Source organism: Phaenicophaeus curvirostris, chromosome 5 (genome assembly GCF_032191515.1).
Source record: "Phaenicophaeus curvirostris isolate KB17595 chromosome 5, BPBGC_Pcur_1.0, whole genome shotgun sequence".
NCBI lineage: Eukaryota > Metazoa > Chordata > Aves > Cuculiformes > Cuculidae > Phaenicophaeus > Phaenicophaeus curvirostris.
Window position 1 is genome coordinate 16,363,118 of NC_091396.1, and position 23,264 is coordinate 16,386,381.

The 23,264-nt window shown below is 37.9% G+C and overlaps 1 protein-coding gene across 2 annotated transcripts; it reads right to left on the bottom strand.

Moving 5' to 3' along the window:
- Nucleotides 1–1,446: 1,446 nt before the first annotated feature.
- TSG101 (tumor susceptibility 101) lies at nt 1,447–23,183 on the bottom strand. Of its 2 annotated transcripts, none has more exons than XM_069857715.1 (10): nt 23,050–23,183; nt 18,792–18,876; nt 16,869–16,934; nt 16,125–16,288; nt 13,465–13,591; nt 10,885–10,927; nt 9,091–9,185; nt 3,989–4,191; nt 2,891–3,130; nt 1,447–1,826 (listed from the first exon to the last, which is right to left on the bottom strand). In XM_069857715.1, the coding sequence occupies exons 1-10, from the start codon at nt 23,089–23,091 to the stop codon at nt 1,737–1,739; spliced, it is 1,155 nt and encodes a 384-aa protein (XP_069713816.1). In that variant the 5' UTR covers nt 23,092–23,183; the 3' UTR covers nt 1,447–1,736. The 2 variants fall into 2 exon arrangements, with proteins under 2 accessions (XP_069713816.1, XP_069713815.1); XM_069857714.1 differs by having other exon boundaries at nt 10,885–10,951.
- Nucleotides 23,184–23,264: the final 81 nt, after the last annotated feature.

The window sequence follows — 23,264 nt, forward strand, 5'->3', positions numbered from 1 at the left end:
TCTAACAGTCCTAAGGGAGGAGGGAAAAAAATAATGGAAGTACCTAAACACTCAGAAGTTAAACTTGATTCTCCTCTTAATGCAAACAGGCTCCATTGATATTACTAGGGCAGTGGAGAAACAATGCAACAAAGGAAGCATCTTCCTTACCTGTACACAGGAAAAAAATGCACATAGGAAGACATTGCTCCACATTAAGTTCTTGACATCCATACAAAGTCAACTTGCTGCCAAGCACAGAGAAGCATCTCCTCTAGAATAGCAGTCATGCATAGAAACAATGGCTAACATTACTCCTCAAAGCTCACAGTAAGTTAAATAAGGAAAATTAACATTTTTTTCTGTCAATGATATTTTAAAACACTATACCTGACTACAATGAAGAGGGAAAGGCCTTATGCTTGGCTTTTTCTAACACTGTGACATAGCCTATAGCTTAAGGGTGGAAATGGATCACACAATGAAGTCCAGGGTAGATTTTTAATACAGAGTTCTGGTGATACTTCTCAGGACAAAGTATGTTGGAATAAGCTGAATGTGCTCATGAAGCAACCTCATTAACAAAGGAAAAGCTGTGGCTACTGTACTGCTTTTGTTATATCCACGTGAACAAAACAGCACCTGGAAAGCGAGCACATAGAATTAGTGTTTTATGCAGATTATGGGAAGATGGTATGAAGCCATTTTCAAAGCTTTCAGAAGATCCACAGGACTTGCAATTTTTACTAATGTCTCACTCAGCTTTTTTAATATAAACTCCAATCTCTTCAGATCCTATGGTAACATGAAAAACTTTTAACACAATCACTCAGTTTTGAGTCACACTGATGACTGTGCTGAGACCAAGACAGTGGTTTTCAAGCTAGCTTTGCTGAGGCAGCCTACAAAAGCAAATGGAAGGCAGCAGCATCCTGCTGAGAGCCGACAAGAGCACCACCATGAGATCTCCAGGCTGCGAGATGCTCTATACAACATACCCTCTTTTGTACACAGCATATTATTTAGCCACTAGGCTCGTATGAGCTCTGTCCCAGCTAACACAGCCAGAACGCATGCTTCTTGTGGCATTCTGTTGTGTAGCAGTTTCTGCTTGGCAGGTAATGTAACACCAAATGCACCAGCCTTCCTTTTGCCTAGCGTCTTCTAGTAGAAAAATGCAATACACACCAAGGCCTCTTAAGGCACCATAAGGTACACTGCACTATAACCATGATCTCATGGTAGAATAGGCAAGTCGATTTAACAGTTACTAAGCTCTCTTGAAGAAAACAATCCTTGATGTCAAAAGCTACGTCAAACAACAGGCCTTGAAATTTTGAGTTTTCAACTTTCACTGGTCATAACAAAGGTTAACTACATTGAAACATGAGTTTTTCCAGTTTGGGACACTTAAATGTCTTTCAAATCATAGAAGTAAAGTGAAAGTATGGTTTAGCTGACACTGCATAAGCTAAGCCTGTTTGTAAAGAAAGCACATGGTACACAATTCTGTAGAGGAAGAAAATATGCAACAAGTTTTATTTAGCGTTAAGTCCACCAGCACAAAGATTACAGGAGATAGAAAGTGCATTAATAAAAGCTAGTCTTTACCAAAAAGAAAATATATTATTGATTCAAAATATCTTACACTTGAATGATGTAATAACTTATTCTGGGCACCTACTGATTAAGAGAAATATCAAGAGAATGGCTGCTTCTTAAGGAAATCTAACTTCCCACTTAAAAGTCTTCAGAATTTAGTAGAGATCACTGAGTCCAGCAGTCTTCCTTGCTTTCTGCATTAATGCCCTCAGCTGGAACTGCTTGCGAGACAGAAGACGTACATGCTGCAGAAAGAAAGAATAAGATATTGGGAAAACTTGGATATAATCTTAATTATATTGCAATATAAATTTTCAAAGCACGACATGCTCCATAACCCAAATCAGGATGTTAGCTTTTCACAAACACTGTGTGTATTCATCTATTAAAGGCCATTTTCTTGGCTTAAAATGATGTGCAGATGGCTACCAAATGGAACAACCATAGTATATTTTTTGTGATTTTAATTATTATATCTGCACATATTCTTATCAAAGCAAGCTACATAAGAAGGAAGTAATATGTGTCTATGTAGTGCATTTTACACTGGATGTTAAAAGAAAAGTTTATGTGGTAACCTGGGGGGAATCCCAAGTGTTAGGAAAAGGAAGGACTAGTAACTCTTGTTACCCAGTAGCCCCAGTACAGACTATTAACAGTTTGCACGCTAACCTTTCCAAATCTGATGGCAACATTAATTACTCTGATATATACATTTTGTATAGTTTTATTCCACGTTTAAACGTGACTTTTGTCTTTTCAAAATAACAACATATCTGCTTTTATTTCATCTGCCATCACTATGCATGTAAGTTCAAAATAAAGGAAGGTTACTAGACCACACATTATGAAAACTCTCAGCATCAAGGAGGACAGCAAAGAAAGGGAACATATTGCCTAAGAAGGTCCCCGCTAGAGATGCAAAAATAGCTGTTTTTTTCTTCCTTACGATTCTAACACTCCACTGCCTTCTTCAGCAGAGGCATCCACAGACTGCAAGTGAAAAGCTGTCTGAATACTCGCACCACCCTTAAACTTAATTTCTCCAGAATTACGATGCAAGCTCAATGGAAAGCTTATGTTAACACTGTTGCACCCCTCTAATGATAAATGACTCTGTATTTATAAAGCTTTTAAAATTGGTCTATCTTAATTATGAAATGCCTCTTTTAAAAATTATGTTTCTACACATAAATACTTATGTTCTTACGGGATCCTCTTTAGTGAAGAAATCGCTAACATTAATAAGATGAACAAAAGTTTTTCAACACATTTATAATGCGTCATAAAAACATCCAAAGAAACTTACCTTTAAGAAGACATCCAGATCTATCACTCCACGTCTCAGTGCTTCCCCAAGATAGAAGATGGTGTCTTCAATTGCATTTTCCTCAGCATATAAGTTCAGGATCTGCTTGTAAAGTGGTGCTGTAGGAATAATAACTTCATCTATGTCATTATTTTCTGACTGACTTTCCATTTTCTCTAAGGCAGAACTGAGCTCCTCATCCTTCTTCTTGAGAAGTTCAATGTTCTTGTCAACTTCAGCCTACAAACATTGAAGATGTTTATTTCTTAACTCTCAAGCAATGAATGTCTTCACGACTATCAAGATGAAAGCTTTTTACACAGGCAAGTTTGATTCTTTCCTCCTCTACTCATCTCTATTATTTTTACAAAAGAGAAAGCAACTAATCTATAATTTCAAATTCCTTTGTTTAAAAATAAATAAAGGATGTTTTAGATAATGCCAATCCATTACCAATTTATAACTGTAGAGAAGGCATGCTAACAGTATTTTGAAGGTGCTTCAGAAGGAAAAATAACCATTTAAACTACGTGAAGATAATAAAAGCAAACACAAAATAATTCTTTCCTCTGGAAACGTGTCTTTTGGAGTAAGTTCCTATACAAGTTTGCTGAGCATGGATCAAACAAACACTTAACTGTATTGACAGGAAACAAAACATGCTGACAGGGAAAGGAAAAGTCTGCAGATTTTTCCTGCAGAAGCTGTAGGAAAGCTGTAACTAAAATCAGTGTCTCTGCACCAAGACATTGAAATGTTCTCCAGTGCTGCTGTTACACATTATCATCCAGAAACTGAGGCACGATTATGAAATAATCTCACACCACTGACATCTTTCAGAGGGAGGATGGGGAGAACAACACTGTTCCTCTTCTACTGAACAATGACACTTGTGAGGACAATGCATCTTACAGACATTGCTATTTCTGACTTGCTTCAGACTGAGCACATGCACTTCAGTTTGGAAAAAGAATACATATTTAAAAAAACATACACTGGAAGCTTTGATGTTTCTATCGTGCTTAATAATGAAAATTACACACTTCTGTTTACTGCTAGGAATGCTCAGATACAGAGCAGTGTTTCATCGCAACTTACCACTTCTTGATCCAGGCGAGTTACCATCTCTTCCAGTTTCTGGTGTCCTTTCTTGAGGTCCTCTTCTGTCCGTTTCAAGGCATTGAGTTCAGCTTGTGCACGATCCATTTCTTCTTTCATCCGCCATCTCAGTTTATCACTGACTGCTGAAATAAGGGAAGCTCGAATGGTATCCTCACTTATAGTTCCATCCCTACTGGGTCCTGCACAAAAGAAAAAAAATCACAAGCATGAAATTCTCTGTCCTGTGCTGGCTTCAGTATAAAGCCAGTTTGAAAAATAAATGGCTAACTTGCTGTATGTACTTCAGCAACATGAGAGAGTAAAATAAACTGTTCTCCATAATAACTTTCAGAAGCAGTGGAGAGGTTACAGCAAGATAAAACATATCAAGATGTACACAAGTAGTTTTATTAGAGCAAATTACACTAGGATAAACAGTGATAAATAGATTTTTGAATATGTCATTGAGAATACTCAATAACTAAACTACTATTAGCCAGAAAAAAGATTACAGTAATTTTACTAGTTACTCAGGAAAAGGATGGGCTGTCTAGTGAAATTTCAGCATTACAGTGTTCTTGGGGTAATCCGAGTATCTTCCTAACAAGCAGCAATCAGGGAAGAATCCAAATCACAGTTTAAAAATCTAACCCGTGCCTTGAAAAACAAGCATCTGAATGGAAAAAAAATAACATTTTTCTATTAAGGTCTCATCATAATTTTTTTTTTTTAAAAAAGTATTTGGAGTGTCTGTTGGTATTGTTACACTAACAAATGCAAACTGTTGTTGCAAGATCGCACACCTCAGAATCCTTAAAACATCCAGAGGGTTTTTTTGACTTGTGCTGCTAACATAACAAGGCTGCATAAATTCATATCTCTTCCCTACACCTTTTACTCTATTCCTGTCCACAAAACCTACACCAAGACAGATATCTGGAAAAGTAGAGCTATGCAAATGACATGAGAAAAACTAGGGGAAGATGCACATCACACTTACTGATCCACCAATTCTTCTAAAATTAAGGAAACATCAACTTTTGATAATTACTAATGCACCAGAATATACATACATTTTTTTTTCCAATAGTAATTAGCTTATTTTTAAAAGAGATTGAATTATTAATCAACTGTTGCACAGAGAGTCTTACAAAAATATAACTGTCCCTGCACTTGATCTGATTTACAGTTCTGGCTTAATTAGTTCATCCTATTGCCAGTCAACAAGATAATTTTCAATATATGGTAAACTATCTATTAGAATCAGCAACAAAAGCTGTCAAATGGCACCATGCACACAAACCCAGGAATTCATCATTGCTGCTTCTTATGGAAAGGAGAACAGAAGAATACTTTCTACATGGAGAAGAAAAACTTAAACCAAGTCAGTCAGACTATCTGGGACAAAGAATTTGTTCACTGTTTATGACTTGTTGTTCAAGGCAGATAATTGTAAATATGTATGTTCCAAATCCAATGAAAAATGTCTGATTTCACTTCAGGAATAGCATCAGCATGATTTCAGTTACTGTTTACGTAATGAATTATTCTCTATCATAAAGTCAGAAACAGCCATCAACCATACATTTTTAATCAAGATAGTTCTCCCTCTGGGAGATTTTATACAAGGCTCACTTCAACAGTCATGCAGGACAGGAAAAAAAATCATAATTCACCCAACACAGTAAAAATTCACCTGGAAGTGCCAACAGATAGGAAAGAGGTCTTTGAACATCTAAAGGATCATTTTAATACAGCTCAATCAGATTTTATGTATCTTCTTAAAGAGCATGAACCCTTAGCATCTTCTGTCACTTCCATAATTAGCCCAGCTTGGGGAAGATTTTATGGCATGTAGCCAGTAAATCCACAGAGCACTGAAACCTTCAACCTTTACCAGGCAAGAGTCTGGTTTCAGAAGTGACCTTACAGAATCATCAAACCAGTAACCGCGTCAGAAAGGCAATTTAATGGATTGAACAGAAAGAAAAAGCCTGAAGGACTATTTGTAAAACCAGTTATTATTAAAATCCTAAGCTACTCCAAATGCATATTTTCATTCAATTCAAACTAAGCTCGTTATAGGAAATAACCCACCACCATCCGTACAAAACTCTAAAGTTGTAGCACCTGATATGCTTCTAAATAAGCAATAACAATAGACCATAGCCAAACAATCTGTATAGGAAATAAACACTTGCAGTTAAAAGAAACTTTACGGTACTGTAAAAACCCCAAACAGGCTGGAAATACAGTGGGTGATTAAAGAGAAGTGTTTGCATTTCATTTGGCACAAGGGATAAACCATGTCTTAACACGTGGATGACTTTCACCTACCATCACATTTCAGCAGAGGAACAGACCACAGAGGTGCTCCCTTGGCTTTTTACAATCTCACCAGCCTACTAGGTTTGCGCTGGCAGCATCAAAGAGGCAAATCCCTTACGCAAGGCGGACTGCCTTGGGCTCTTTACAATTTGTCCAACCTGCACTAATAGCATCACAGGGGCAGATCCCTTATGTCACACCAGTAGTGATGTGGGGACAAATCCCTTATAGAAGAGGGACCACCTCATGTTCTTTGCAATTTGTCCAGCCAACCACGATTGTGTTAAAAGATTACAATTTCTGGTAACTTTTATACATGTACACAAATAAATTTTATTATATAAACTCATGACAGAATAAGGGTTTGATGGTAGTTGGTGATAAGACACTGGCTGCGAAAGCGCATTGTAAGCAATATACAGTTAAAACCACAAGTATAGATAGAAATGATATGCAGTTAAATCCCAAGTACAGATAGATACTAACAGCTAGCATGGTGTTAGTAGCTAGTTTGCATAACGCACAAATTCTATCCAATGGCAGCCCAGGTAGGGGGTAGACAGCGTCCTGTTTGTCAACTGATCCCAAAAAGTTTCCATTGTTGCACCTTTGGGTGGAATTTGGGTGATTTCAGTCATAGATTCTTTTACTCCTAATTGGTGAAAGAACATCTTGCTTTGCATGTAAAGGTCTAGCAATATAAATTCAGTGCGCATGCCCAGTGGGAGTGGATTGCCTCAGAGGTGGCTAGCCTTTGGGATGGAGGTTTGTTTTCATATTATAAAGACGCTATAATAAACAAAGTTCAGCTAAAATACAAGTTTGCATCCTGGTTGCTGAGGCATCAGCTTTAATCCATCTTTCTTGTGAGGAACTATGCAGTTACCTTTGTGGATCCATGCACATAATGCCCAGAGTTGATAGAGAGCGTGGCTGCACCATTGTAACAGCACTTTGGTACTCCCTTTCAGTGAAGCAGAGCATCCAGAGTAGGCTTTTTCTATGGCAACAGCATTCTTTTTGCTGGAAGCAGCCTGCTGCAGCACCTGTTTCTCATGCTGATATTGTTCTTAGTATCACATTTTTAATATCCAAAAGCCCCCTGTCCAGGGGGCTTTTGGAAAAACTTGAGGTTCTCCTTTCCCTCCACATTTTGTTATTTCCCCACACCTAGCTGCATCAAATAAATCAGTCCAATGTTGAATTGTCACTACAAAATCTGGTGTGACAACATGGTATCGGATGATCTAACTCAGGACTTCAAGTGCTTTCTATGATATCTGGTAGATAGTCCACCTGCTTCATCTTCACTGTGGATGAAAATGAGGAGAAGAAATGAAATAGGAAGTATCTATATTCTAAATTAACTCTCTACTACATAAAAGCAAAACTGCACCTTTTGGAGAAAGACGCTGCAGGAAGGTGATGATGCCTATAAAAGTTCTTACCACCTCCCTACACGAGAGCCAGAGGAGACCATCAATTCTTAAGGACTCAACTACAGCCCCAATACTGAGTAATGTCCAAGCTACTTAAGTAAAACAGCGGCTTTCTTGCAGTGGACATAGCAGACACGATGCCTCAGAGTGAAGGTGACCACTAGAATGGCCAATAACTTTGAGAAAACACTTTTCTAATTCAGGAGGCTGAAACAATACGGACACAAAGGATCAGATCTGACACAAGAAGAATACAACTTCTGGTTGTTTCCAAATTGTGTAATAACAGAACAACTCCTCAGATATTTTAGGAGTAAAGTAGAAGCATCTATCTACCTTTGCCAGACTGTGAAGTTGCTCTGTCCACATCTCTGTAAAGGAAAATTTCAAAATACACACAGCTCTAGAGGGACAGGTGTGTATAAATAACTAGGACGTCACACATTAAATGAAGGACATATGAATGCACTTTTAAATGACAATGCAAGAGACTACAAACAATTCATAATCTGAACAAGGTCACTAAAGAATCTACATCCTTGCTATATAATTGGTCCAAAAAGACTATCCTCCAATTGGAAAGTTACTGCACCACGCTCCTACTTAAGCAGATCACCTTTATCACTGGTTCCCAATTTGTTACACATCCACTAAAAGTGAGGTGCAGAGCAGAAAGTAAGCTAGTATATTTTGCCAGCACAGGGCCACAGAGCAGCAGACTGGAAAGAGATACACGTTAATATCCTAGATCTTGCTGTTGGAGGGAAAAAAGTAGTAAGTAAAAAGTAGGACCATCAAAAAGCAACAGTGAAGACGCTGGAGAAGAAACGAAGCTCATTCCAAACACATTTGAAACCCCTGCCTTTAGATAGCTATTACTTTTGGAGTAAAGAAAGTGTAAATAATAAAGAAAAATAAATAGAGTACGGTAGGTGATTAAATGAGGACAAAGGCATTTTTATAAACAACCACCGTGAACAGAGCAATGCAATCAAAAATCACCTACAAGTAAAGGGTGAGGAGAAAACCCTACATTACTGTTAAAAAGAGCCTTGTATAAAATCTCCGAACACACAGTGTTCTTAAAAAATATTCATAGAGTACCAACAAGGCATTGCACAAACCCAGGCATTTATCAAGTTCCTGATTGGATAAAGCATTAGATGAAGGACACAAAACTTATTTTATTCTTCCTTTGAATAACTTGTTCATAGTGACCAGTGCTTTGGAAGTCAGATTAAGAACAATACATTAATTTTTCTATTTTCCTTCTTTACATATCAGTTATAGAGGGAAGCTTCACTTCAAAGAAATCCTTTCAATGCTACTCACCAACAGTAGTCACAGGAGGCTGAGAAGGGTAGTATGGAACACTAGTGGTTGCTGGAAATGGAACACCACCCGGATAAGGATAGTTTGGGTAGTTGCTTTGATAAAGAAAGATATCCTAATGTTACATAACTATTCATAAAGGATCATCTATATACATTTTCTTTATGTTACCACATCAAACATTTGTTTACAAAACAAAATGTTTAAATTACAAGGCAAGTTATACTTTTTCTCTTTAAATGTTTGCTTTCACGTCTTTCACAATGTATATTTCTAGTAACATTTAAGAAGACAGCGTTTTATCTGAAACCCTACCTAATTATTGCCTGGTCAAGCATTTGGATTCCAGATTCTCTTCAAACTCTTAATCCTGCCATGCAATTTGCCATAATCAGATTTTCCATTAGAGACCCCAGAAGTATTCAAAATAAATTATTCTAGCTACAAACCCACAAACAGTGATTTCAGCTTAATAATTTTTATTATGAGAATGGCTAACAAGATGACTGCTGAACTTTTATGTAAGCCTAAAAACGTTGTGCTAAATATAGTTGCAAGACAAAACTCCTCCAGAAATTCTCAGCCCTGCTCTGAAGGATGAAGTGGAGAAAAAGTTTTCATTTGTTCACCAAAACAACTGTGAAATGACACATAACATGACATTCTGCAATACCTTTCTGAAATACATTTACTATCAACTGAAATAAGGACTCAAATTGTCAATACCAGACTGACAAAAAGCTGCATATAGCAGAGTATTAATCAGGTCTACGTAAACAAACTGGTCCAAGAAAACATGTAAATCCTCTTTAGATAATTGCAAATTTAATAGTTCTTAAAACATTCCTGTTCATTCATAAATAATATTATTTTTTAAATTGTTATCCTATCATTCGTTTTTTGTGCTAGCATTAAGAACATTTTAAATAAACATACTTAGAAGGAAAAAACTTGCCACAAGCATTTATCAAAATCCCCGTTTTTCACTTCTTAAAACATAACACCCCACCTTCCTGATGCTTAAAGGGTTTTAATTCATTAATTTACTTATTTATTTAGTTAGTTATTTTTAAATCAATTGTTATATACTATAGCAACTCCTCATATGCTTCTAACACAAAATCAGGACATAAGAAAAAAAATAAACATACACACTAAGAGGCAGCAATCAGCCCCTTACTATTTACTAAGACAAAACTGCAAGTCTTCCGGAAAAGCTGCATTCCAAGCTACTATAAAATATACTTAAAGAGTCGCGGTTTGTATTAATAAAAAGCTTTCCAAATAATTTTGTGCCCTTCACATTATCTTAAGAGTGCTCTGAATGACATTTATGCTGGAGTCAGAGTTTGTATTAATCCAGCAATTTTGTTCGATGTTTTGATTTGCAAATTATCCCAAACAACACTAACAACACTAACAAAAAAAACCCAAAAAAACCCAAGAAACCCAAAACACCTAACGTACTTTCTATATCAGGTAAACATACCAGCCTTTTAAAAACTCATCTGGTACACAAGTCAAGCAAAATAACATCTGGGAAATAAGTAATAATTTTCAAAATATATTTATTTCCCAATTATGCTGTATTTGAAGCAAGCAACACTAAGAAAGCTAAACTCTTCTCAAACTTTCTTTTGGCTATTGAGAAGAATTCAGTCCTCATTTTAAAAAAAACCTTGCTAACATAGTAACTATACAACAAATACACCATAAGAAAATGTAACTAAGACGAGATACAATTCAGGGAAACAGTCTATTACGTAAATAATGATTGTTTAAAGGAGTTCTTACCTTGGGTTTGGAGTGCTTCCTGCTGGATAGCCAGATATTCCCCCTGGAATGCCCGGCACATAGGAAGCTAAATAAAACGATTTTGTGTATTTTTACTTTTCAGAAGTTTAATACGTCTTAAGATCTCACTAGTGAGATGTACTTATGCTGCAGTTAGATGCTTTTCAAATTATTACTGAACAATGAATACAGTATAACACAACAAGAGTAAAAAAAGACCTTCTATGGCCACAACTCAATGATGTGTACCCTGCACCCTCTGTAACACCGTCAGATGCCTCCACTGCTGCGCTTGTGTAGCTTAGCAAGAGGGATGCATGCAGATGTTTGCTGTGAGCTATTTCTGTGCAAACTGTCCAAGGCAGCTGCTTCCCCATAAAACATGGGAAGGATTAAACCGCAGTGCTCTTTCCCACCACGTACTGACCAGTCAGAACTTCCTTTCTGTATCCAAGCACATTTTCAGAAAACAAAGGCAAATTTTGCACTTCTGAAGATTCCACCTCTACTTATCAGCTTAGGTTCAAATATTTTCCAGAGTATTTTGTTTGAAGGGAGAGTATGAGAACTGTATTTGAAGACAATTACACATCTCAGAACAACTGGCTACAACATCTTTTCACTGCATATTTATTTTTTTTCCACCATCACTTTAAACTAACCACTGCATGGATAAAAACTGATATAAATGTAAAAATACACAATAAGCATTTGTGCTAAAGAAAATGTGGATACGTAAGAGTAAGTATCTGTAGCTAGGGAACTCAAAATAACAGTATGTTATTAAAGGTGTCATACCTGAAGAGATGTCTCCCTTTTTTACATAATAGCTGAAAAAAGAAAATAACCTTTCCAATGTAGTCACTGTTCGCTACTCACTAAATGACTGTATAATTTAAGTATCTTCAGTGTAGCTAAACTTCATAACAACTGATTAGCTGTTTAACAATCCAATCATGTTTTTATCCAGTAATTTGTGTCATTTAGAAATTGTAGTTTGAAAAGTTTTTATCAGCACAGGTAAATGTCTAAGTCAATTTTAAGTTTCTTCCTGGAAATCTGACAATTTATTATAAAAATTATGTTTTGAATATATTTATTCCACATCCCTAGTGTTAGGAATATTGGAATATTACATCAAATAGTTTGTTTGAGTTTTTTTTTTTTAAGAGCTGAGATATTGTCATCCTTCAGTGCTTTCAAAGTATTCAGTTTTTTAAAATGGCTTAATTTTCTCTTAAACAGTGTATCTAGAGAAAAAAAACACAAACCAAAGTGACTGTAACATAATGGAAAACTGACTACACTAATAAAACTAAGTAGCTATTAACAATGTGAAAAATCCTGAAACATTTCTAATAAGATTATTTCGGCTATGCTAGCAGGGAGTGACTACAACAGTAATTAGGTGTCCTTCAGTTGATGGTCCTTCCTTAAAGCACAACACAGGTCATAAGTCTCCACTAAAACTATACCTGTACTGACACCTGGTGTTCTTGGAAAATCAGAACAGCAGAATCATTTAGTCTTCTTACAGAAAGGTTAGCAATGGACAAGCTAAAATGCCCCTAATATTTACCCTTAGCAAACTATCCCTAACAGTCTGCTACTACTTTTCTCATGTGTTAAAAGACTAGGACTTCGTTCAAAATAGTTTCCACTGGAAACACGCAATGAACAGCACTTCAGCTTTTCAGAGGTAACACTATGTGATCTGATTAAAGCTATATTTCAATAGAAAACAGACACAACCTTAAAAATATAGAAAAAATATATACAGCTACTCTACCATTAAATTAATGTAGAACTATAAAATCATTAAATACCCTACAGCTAACCTGCAGCCTCCTGCCTCAGCCTCAAGTAGGTGTACTCTACTCAGATTTATATTCCCACAAAATGTGGGCTCCTTTTGGAAAGATTTCTACAATTTCCTGTTTCCCACTTCATCTTTTTCCCCAAACCACCTATCTCCAGTCTTCAAAATGTTTCAGCCTTCAGAAGTTTAAAAAATCTTGAGAATTTTTGCAAGAAAGAGTACTAAGTCAGAGTACCAAATCAACAGAGAAGAATGAAAAATCACAAGGCATAGTTTTTTCATATTCAGCCTGCAATTACTAAAAAATAATAATAGTAGAAGAGCGTGAGCATAGAAAAAACATGCAGTATGCTTTTGCTTAAGAAAATAATAGTTGCAGGAAACTCATCAGATGGACTTGCGTTATCAGAAAAAATAAAATTAAGATACAAAGACAGTTGCATGAATAATCTCTTTTCAAATTTATCTCACTGTTGACAGGTTACCGGTTGCTTTGAGAGGCTTAGAGTATGTGTCTGCTTTAGGGCTTTTTTAAATATAAACTTGACTTTTCCCTCCCTTCCAAAAGTTGAAAAATCACACACATTCTTCCACTGTAGTTCAAAAAGGTCAAGTACAGCACAGGTGAATTCATTAACCAACAATACAGAAAGTCATTCTAGAGTAGAATAAATCATTTGTTGACAAACTACGCAAAGCAACAACACATTTTGTAATAGTAACATGAGTATTTGTAGAAATTAGTAGCCATGACCACTTACTAGTTGGTGGACCTGTTGCCTGATATGGTGGATAGCTTGATGAAGCAGTTGGCCGAGAAAAGACTGGAGGTTCCTCACCAAACACAACAATCATGACCTGAATCAGGTCTAGCAAGTCTGACTGAGGCTGTGAGGGTAAGCAAAACACAAGTTGTTGATTTTGTTAAAAGACAGTTAACTGACTATAATAACAAATCAGTGCCATCCATCAGCTCTCCAAAGTCACCCTTTTATTTGTATTTCTTTTAAAATATTTTTATATATGTGAGTGTGCACATATATTTAACTTCTTTTCTGGACTCCTTTACAGATATCAAACCCAGCCAGCTGGTATTCAAAACAGTCCAGCAAAATACAGCTGCAGTAGTGTCTATGCTCAGAATAAATCGGGCAATATATGGTTCCACATTAACTGCAGGGCAATAAATGACTGAAGATGACTGTGCAATGATGAACTACAATAATTTTAAAACTTAAATCCACTCTCCAACATGAAAACAAGTACAGATCACCAGGGTTTCAGACAGTTCAACTTTATACAGCACCTGGCTTTTGCTCAGGTTCAGAATTGCTCAAGAGGAAAAAATATGCAAACCCCCTTAGGAGTGGCACAGACCTTCAAATATAGCTGAACTCAGCTTCTCAGTTTATAACTGTATTTAATATAGGCAAGATTTCATTTTGTGAAAATAAGGATGGGTATCATGAAGGCAGCACCAGATTAAATATCCTATTTTCAAGTTTTCTTGCTTTATAATCCACCTATTTTTACCAGTCTCTTAAATTGAAAGAATTCCGTATCACCTGTATCTTAGATGATCCCCTTCCTTGTGCAAGGCCTACATTCTGATCTGGGTAGTCATTTATCACTATTACCATGCAAGCACTGAACTACTTATATGCTTAATATATTATTCCTGTTAGTCACTTTTTACAGAACTACGCACCTTGTGCCATTCTTCTGACCTTGTAAGCACAGTTTATCTTTACAAGTCCATGCTTTGATCAAAACTTCTATGAGGCCTACACTGCTCAATGTCTTTATTTACTGATAAAGCAAATGCATTCATATACTTGAAGCTCCAGCAATGTCTACATAAAGAAATGCAAGTGCTCATACAAGTCCAGTTCAGTCACAGCGATTAAATTCAGCCTACAGATGTTTCACAGAGTTTATAATTTCCCTTCTGTAAATATTCTTCTCTCACAGATCTTCACATGAGAGTCCTGCCAGGGAAGGATGCCCGTAGTGTGCTGCTTAATCAGTCAAACTGTAACTAAAGATGCAACTAACCAGGCAACAGAATGCAACAGCCTGAACTTACAAATAATAAGCAGCTGTTTTCATTAAAAAAAAAAGGAAGAAAAAAAAAGAAAGAAAAAGAAAAAAAGGTTTAAGATCTCAAATAAAGAAGGTTATGTTTTTTGTTAAAAATTATACAACTATCTAAAGGAATTCAGAACTGAGCAATTTCATAGAATCATAGAATCACCTGGTTGGAAAAGACCCATGGGATCATCGAGTCCAACCATTCCTATCAATGACTAAACCATGTCCCTCAGCACCTCATCCACCCATCCCTTAAACCCCTCCAGGGAAGGGGACTCAATCCCCTCCCTGGGCAGCCACTGCCAGGGACCAATCATCCTTTCCGGGAAATATTTCATCCTGATGTCCAGCCTGACCCTCCCCTGGTGGAGCTTGAGGCCATTCCCTCTCATCCTGTCCCCTGTCCCTTGGGAGAACAGCCCAGCTCCCTCCTCTCCACAACCTCCTTTCAGGGAGTTGGAGAGAGCAATGAGGAGATAGCTGTTTACTGTTAATAATATTCAGGTTGGAGATAATCCAGGACTAAATCCTTGCCCATCTTTGTACTTAAGAAAGTTGATATCTAGAAATAAAATTTCCTATATCATCCACATTTTTTTTAAGTTAGCTTCTCCATTCTGTTTCATTTTCAAGAACTAGGTGCTGGTACTTTCCCTTCATAAGAAACTAATATACATTAGCTGTCCTAATATGACAGTTGCATAAAATACAAGGCAATTCCTTACAGAAAAGTATCTGCAGTTTCTTGGCAATTTTGCCAGGTTGATCCTGCTCTAGTATGCTTTATCCTCACTGAGATAATTAAAAAAATTAAACACACACCTCCAGGTACTGCTATTTGAGAGGCTAGTTTGAGTAATGTATCACAGATCTCTGTTTTAAGAATTATGTAGAGGGAGTAAGGCTCAGCTCTGGGACCACACACTGCTACATGGTGACATACCTCAATGTCAGAAGCAGGATCTGCAGTGGGTATGTGAAAAGATCTTCAGGCAAAGATAAGACAAAGGAAGGAAAAACCCCAAATAATATGAAGGTACTTTTAATGTGACTCGCATACAGTTCGTACAGTGATAGAAACAGAGACAGAAGAATTGTTCCTGTGACCCTTGTTGCATTTAGCATGGTATTAATTACCGTGAGCAATCAATAATTCCATGCATGACTTGCAATTACAAGTACCATGTTTAGTGTATATATCTGTGGATTAAGTCATTGAATGCTAAGGTTGTGATTAATATAAAATAAATAATTTAGACTTGACACTAATCAGTTTAACTCAAACTCTTATTCATAAATAACCCTTCTTTAAGCAATTCCCTCTACTTACATATTTCCACTCATGAAGATAAGGAAGGTATATCTTTCCATTTGCATCAACATGCTTCCCAGTTTTTATTGTCATGGAGCTAGTGGGTTTAACAAAACAAATCGGGGGGTTGAAAGGGTAGGTGTCCAGCAGCCACAAGCAAATTGGGATATTGTATGTGTTACCTAGAAAAGATATTTTGAAAGATTTTAAAAATTACTCCAATTCTAACTGTCCTCTTGCATCCAGATTTATTAAAAAACCCTAAACTCAATAAATTCAACTTCACAGAGTCAGAAGCTGAAATCTACTAAAAACATTCAATAAAGAGCTCACAATATGGCTGTGAACTCAACATTTTTTCAGAGCTATTTAACTCTGATTGATAACTATCATTTACCACTAACACATTACCTTGTTTGTTCTACAATGCAACGTTACTAGTCCCTAATCAGAATTATCATTAGCTGCAGCAGTAAACAGTTCGCACCCTCATTCAATTGAAAAGCTTGAAAAATGTGCAGTAGTGAAAGAAAAGAGATGCTACAGACTTGTAGAAGAGTGAAGAAATAACACTCAACATTAAAATTTTATTCCACAGCAGAAATATGGAACAATTTCTTTAAAACATACTTGAGACAAGTAAAGGATTTCAAGAAAACTGCTATTACTGAAGTAGTGAAGTTGAACCAGGACAAATCTAAATAGTGTTTCATGTCATTTGGAAAAATAACAGTGGTGATGATAGTAATGATGGATGCATACCTCTGTAAAGCACAGGAATGGTTCCACTGAGGCTCATCAACTCTCTAGATGAGCCATCATTAAAAACTGAAAGGGAAAAACCATTATTTTTAAAACAAACATACTGCCTTAATCTCTATTCAGGTTATATCCATATATTCTGTGATTCTGTGATTATCATAAGTTTTCAGATGTTAAGTATATATATAAAACTCAGCTTGAAAGGCTCTGCTTTTACACACTTAGGACTAGAGAATGATTGTCTACAGTCAGGCAACTTATTCAACGAATAACATTTCTGAGAAATTAATAACTAATTATTGTCAAACTAACTTCACTGCAAATTACACTGTTTCCTCATTCAGAGATCAAGAAAAACACGCTGGAACCACAGAAACTGCAAATCATGCAAATTGCTGCAAAGATAATCTGAACTCAAACTTAATTTAAAAAACAACATTTTAGAGTTACAAAGAATTCCTTATGCTTTCACCAAACAATGAATACTGAAAATTACTGGACCACATAATCAGTAAAGGCAATTTAACCAAACAATAATACACTGACAAGGAAGAAATGCCTAACATTTGACTCACTGTCACATCTAAATCTTAGCTCACAAATTGCGCAGGAACCCTGACCTCAATTTATTGAGTTGCTCTATGTAATTTTCCCATTATTTCAACCCAATAAATTAATCTTGGCTGAATAAATCATATTCTGGTAAGAAAGCTTTTATTTTCCTAACTTCCCCTCAAAATTTCTTGTCATACTTCAAATGTAAGTTACCATGCACATTTTTTTTGGTGCTAATGTTCTGTAGAGGCAGGTAGAACACGTCGGAAATTAAATGGGGGCATATCTTTCATTATTAATATAAACCTGAAAATTATCTCAACAGCAATTTGACCATTTTCTTGTTGTTCAAGTCACCGCTCCGAAGAGTATGAATTATCTGCAACTGGTTCCACGCTCAGCTTTTTCAAGGCTGCTTAGAAAGGGTTAGGTAACACATGGTCTTCTTGCTACAGCTCAAAGCTGTCTGGAATTCTGATCACTCTTGTTACACAAACTTGCCATTCCAATCACAGTCCTTTCAGTATTGTTTCTGATTCTCCAGTCACTGAATGAATTTTTATTTCTGTGACAGCTGCTGGCTTGCAGCTATTCAAGTTAAAATTAATTTATCTTTTACCTGTCCATGTCCCCTACTACTTCTTAATCCAGATTTAGAATTTAGAAGGTGGAAAACTACATGACTAATACATCATCAGAGACTTTATAAATTAGCTCAAGAAATTCCACAGGTGACAGTTCAAAAAGGGTGATCAGGAGAAGGACGACCTCAGCAGCTATGCAGGTTCCCTCTGTCTTGTGAAACCATTCCTTCAGTTCCCGGAGCCGACCCTAGATATCATCTTCATTTAACACACTTGAATTTAGTCAGAACCTTTAAAATAGCTAACAAACAGTGACTGTCATCATTAATTTACATTACAAAACCCCTCATAGAAATATTCTACACACTTCACCATGTTGTCTTCATACTCTTAAGCACTGCCACAATTACTTATCGATTAGGTATTTTTTTACCGATTTCCATTTTCTTCTAAATAGAACTCCAAAAATATGTGACAGCACAGCTGAATTTTTAAGATACCAGCAATTTCATGACACTAAATAATATGACATCACTGAGTGATTAACTAAAAGTTAAGCTGTGACAAATGCAACACTTCTTGGCAGGTTATACAAGACTCATTAATATAGAAAGGTTATTTCAGAAAACAACTGTGTTTCTAAGGCAGTACCGATGTCAAAAATCAAAAAGAGAAACTCAAATTACGTTTTCTAGTTTTAACCTTTTGCCCCACAAAAAATACCAAGTGCATCTACAACATTAACAATTAAGTAAAAAAAAAATTGTCTCATGCATCGACTAACCATATGAATCCATGACAGGTTTGAGGTCCTTGTACTGAGTAATAACACTGGTCGTCTCCTGTATAGTTAGGTCTCTATACTTATACTGGAAAACAAAACAGAAAGAATGACTTTAGAGACTAAGTTTTCAGTGTAATTTAATTTGAGTTTATTTTACCGAAAAGACTGCATTTATGAATGTTTACATTGATATATGAACATTCTTCTCTACTCTTACTTTGGAATAAGAATTTATTTCTCCATAATACTTAATTGAACACTGCCTATATAACTTGCCAAACTTTAACAAGGTAATAAGATGCTTTTAGTCTTAAATGAGGGTTCATACACCAAGTGATTTGGGGAACGCTACTGCTTTTCCAAATTCTACCATAACAAACTGTATCTGAAACATATATATGGATCTTAAAAATACACCTACAAAGAGAGTGACATTTTGAATGTTCCTGATACACAGCTATCTAACACCTGAACCTCATCTGAACCTGCTATGAAAGATACATTTCATAGCACTTTTCAAAGCATCACTGTATTTATCAATCATTGATCGGTATTTTCATGTATTTTACCAACAAGAAAGCAGGCATTTCAAAGCATGATATTATCAGTAATAACAGTGGGTTCACCCCATTCCTTTTATCAGGAGCACAGGATAAGTCGCAGCACAGAAGATCTGTAAAACACAGATATCCTACCACAGAATTTAACCGTCTCATAACTATAACCCACAGACATCAAAGGAGATGCTCCTGGGCAACAGCGAGCTTGTTCACCATCTGGTGAAGCTCTTTAACCTTGCAGCCATTCCTCCTGACAACTACCACTGTCAGCTAACAATTTCCCTTGACAATGTTTTTAATGTAATAAAATTAAAGTAAAAATCACAATCTTCAGACGTCTTAAGGAACACAGACAGGAAGACAAATGGCCCAACACAACAAAATGTCCAATACCCAAAGTGTGCAGACGTTAACAACACCTGAACAAATAAATTCAGACATTATCCAAGAGCTAAGCGTGGTGCCACAGCTAAAGGTCACCTTCACTCCAACAAACGCTCATGAGTTGGGATGCTTAGAAACTAATTCTTCTTCCCGTTATCTACTGAGATTGACAAGGATGATACTCCTGGGCATGCTAACTTTTATTTAATGAGCAGAGACAAACACACCGTGCCAGTTACCATAATGCCACCTCAGCCAACAAAAAGCACTTGTGCTTTGGTGGATGCTGTGACTTATCTCCCTGAAATGACGAAAGGCAAATCAGCCACGCGGTCAGTCTGCAAAACGCTGGCCTGAAGGAAAGAAAAACAGCCCTTCCAGCAGGGATGCCTGCATGGGCAGGGAGGCACCAGCAAAGCATCTCAGCCTCCTCTGGGAAGTTGGTGCAGGATTGGGAGTGTGCAGGAGGGGCTTGAGAAAGGAGAGACAACTTCGTTAGCATTTAAGTGCATCCCTCCCTCCTTCCTCAACACCCAGCAGAAGTGAGAAAAAGGTAACAGGCATTGCTAGAACACAGAGACAGAGGTCTGTGAAGCTTCAGCTAGGCCAGCTAGAGCCTCGCAAGTGCGTACCCACATCATGGACTGTGTCACCACAACATGAGTGGAGCATGTCACCAGCTACTTTAAAAAGAGAAGGTCTTTTTATAGAAATGTACTTTATACAGACTCAAGAAGATTAGCGTAATGACTATTAAAAAAAGAACTGGCTTCCACAAACAGAAGCTCCTAACAAGCACAAAGATTCAGAGTCAGGACTTAACTCCACTCCTGGCACAAGAGTCCCAAGTCAGTTTAGTCAAGGAACAGACAAAACAACGTCTGCCTGCTCAGCAGATGCGCTGGGAATGGCTGAAAGGGTTGACAGAACCTAGATTTAGTTATCTGAGGTGCTTTTTAAAATTAGGCCTGACACCTGAAAGTTAGAAAAAAATAATTTCATGTGTCTCTTAAACTAAGAAAAAGACTATTGCTGCAAACAGTTTGTACACTGTGTGATGAATAGTTACTTATTTAGTGGAGTTAAGCATGTATGATTCCAGCTACCGCAACAAGCAAAATTAAGCCCTGCAACAGCTATTAATTTCAGTACATAGAACCAAATAACTACAGCAGACGGATGTTCTGTGTATTAAAATGACACATGAAGCTTTTCCTAATGAGAATGATGGCTTTTCTAAACTTGTTTAGTATTTCAAACACAAAGTATATTCTTTTGTGCTTATTGTTTGTTTCCACTCTAAGCAATACTAGAACATTACCTGGAGGAGAAGGACCTGGGAGTGCTGGTTGACAGTGACTGAACATGAGCCAGCAGTGTGCCCAGATGGCCAAGAAGGCAAATGGCATCTTGGCTTGGATCAGAAACGATGTGATCAGTAGGTCCAGGGAGGTTATTCTCCCTCTGTACTCAGCACTGGTGAGACCACACCTCTAATCCTGTGTTCAGTTCTGGGCCCCTCACCACAAGAAGGATGTTGAGGGTCAGGAGTGAGTCCAGAGAAGAGCAATGAAGCTGGTGAAGAGGCTAGAGAACAAGCCTTATGATAAGCAGCTGAGAGAGCTGGGGTTGTTTAGCCTGGAGGAGGCTGAGGGGAGACCTCATTGCTCTCTACAACTACCTGAAAGGAGGTTGTGGAGAGGAGGGTGCTGGCCTCTTCTCCCAAGTGACAGGGGACAGGACAAGAGGGAATGGCCTCAAGCTCCGCCAGGGGAGGTTTAGGCTGAACATTAGGAAAAAATTTTTCACAGAAATGGTCACTGGGCACTGTCAGAGGCTGCCCAGGGAGGTGGTTGAATCACCTTTCCTGGAGGTGTTTAAAAGACGGGTGGATGAGGTGCTGAGGGGCATGGTTTAGTCATTGATGAGAATGGCTGGACTTGATGATCCAGTGGGTCCTTTCCAACCTAGTGATTCTATGATTACAAGACAATCTTCTGTGTTCACAGAGTAAGTAGTTGAGCATTTCCAAGAAATGTTGAAATCTCTTTGGAAAATATAAGATCCTATTAATTTCTATAAAGGTAACAAAACCGGATTAATTTTAATTCTTAATTTCTAAGCATTTCTTTCCCTCCTCCCTTCTCAGATGGCAAACTCATCCTCCTCATTTTACATATCAGGGAACAGATCACAGAGAGATGAAGCTTTTTAAGATCAGACAGCAGTGAAATACCTGAAGTTAAAGTAAATGCTTATGTTTACCTGAACTAGGGCTTAGGCTTTCTTTTATCTCACACATTGAACTATTCAGTATGGGAAATATCACTAAGCTTCCCTCTACAGAACAGAACGTGAAACTATTATTGAAAAATAAATATAAGCTAGCGAAACAGTAACTTCATTTTTCAGCAGTACACTGCACTTTGAACTTACCTACAGAAAATCAGATGGCATTTGGGGTATAAAATTGGCAAGTGTGGGGCAAAGAAAACATGAGAGAAGCTTAAATTCTGTTTCTTCCACGGCATGGCAGTAAGTCTTTTAGGGAAGACAGGTATGTACAAATATATACACGATCTCACTTGCCAATGTCTAAGTAGTATTTGCTTATGACTCCATGCAGGTAAAAGAACCTTTAATAAAGTTACTTCAGTTTTGATCAGATCCTCGCCTATCCCATTTCATTTCAGAATTGTGCACATTTGATTAAAAAACGTAACTGCCCCCAACTATTCAACCTCAATGGCTGGCATTTCAAATTGCTGCACAGAGCCCAGTTTTCACTGAAGAGTGGCACAACTGCTGGTGGCACTGTAAGATTCAGTGTTTAACGATTCACCTCCTAAGAGATTTTCTCGTTTCCTTAAACTAAGGGGATAAAACCCCACCCTCATCCCAGCCAGTGAAGCCGAACCCGCCTTCCACCATCATTTAAACAGCAAACGCAGTTCTGTATAGGTCACGTTCCAGTTATTTTAGATCCCGTGCCAGGGGTGACCGTATAGAAACTGTAAAATAGCAGATAAAAAAAGATCTTGGACCGCTCTACGCTGCCCTGCACGACCGCCTCCGCGAAGCAAATGGTTTCCAACCAGCTATTACCGGGAATACCTTAACCCGGAACTTAAGTCCCGCAAGTCGACAAACAACGAAACGCTGCGGGTTTTGGTGCGCGTTTCCCCTTCCAAACGAGCCCAATTCGCAGCCTGCAGGTGGCCGTACGCGGCCCTCCCACAGCGGGGACGCGGAGCCGCCGCGGGGCCCAGGCCCCGCCACCGCCGGTGGGGAGGAGAAGCGGCTCTGGCCCTTACCTTGGCGAGCATCTTCTTGAGCTGGCTCTCGGAGACCGCCATGGCGGCCGGCCCCTGCGCCGCCTGCCCGCCGCCGCGCCCCCGCCCGGCCCCCGCATACAAACAGGAAGCGCCCGCGCGCTGCTTCCGGCGGCGGCGCCATTTCCGCCCGGCCGCGAGGGCACTTCCGCTCCGGAGGTCACCGGCGGAGGCGTGTGTTCCGCTACACTGCCGGC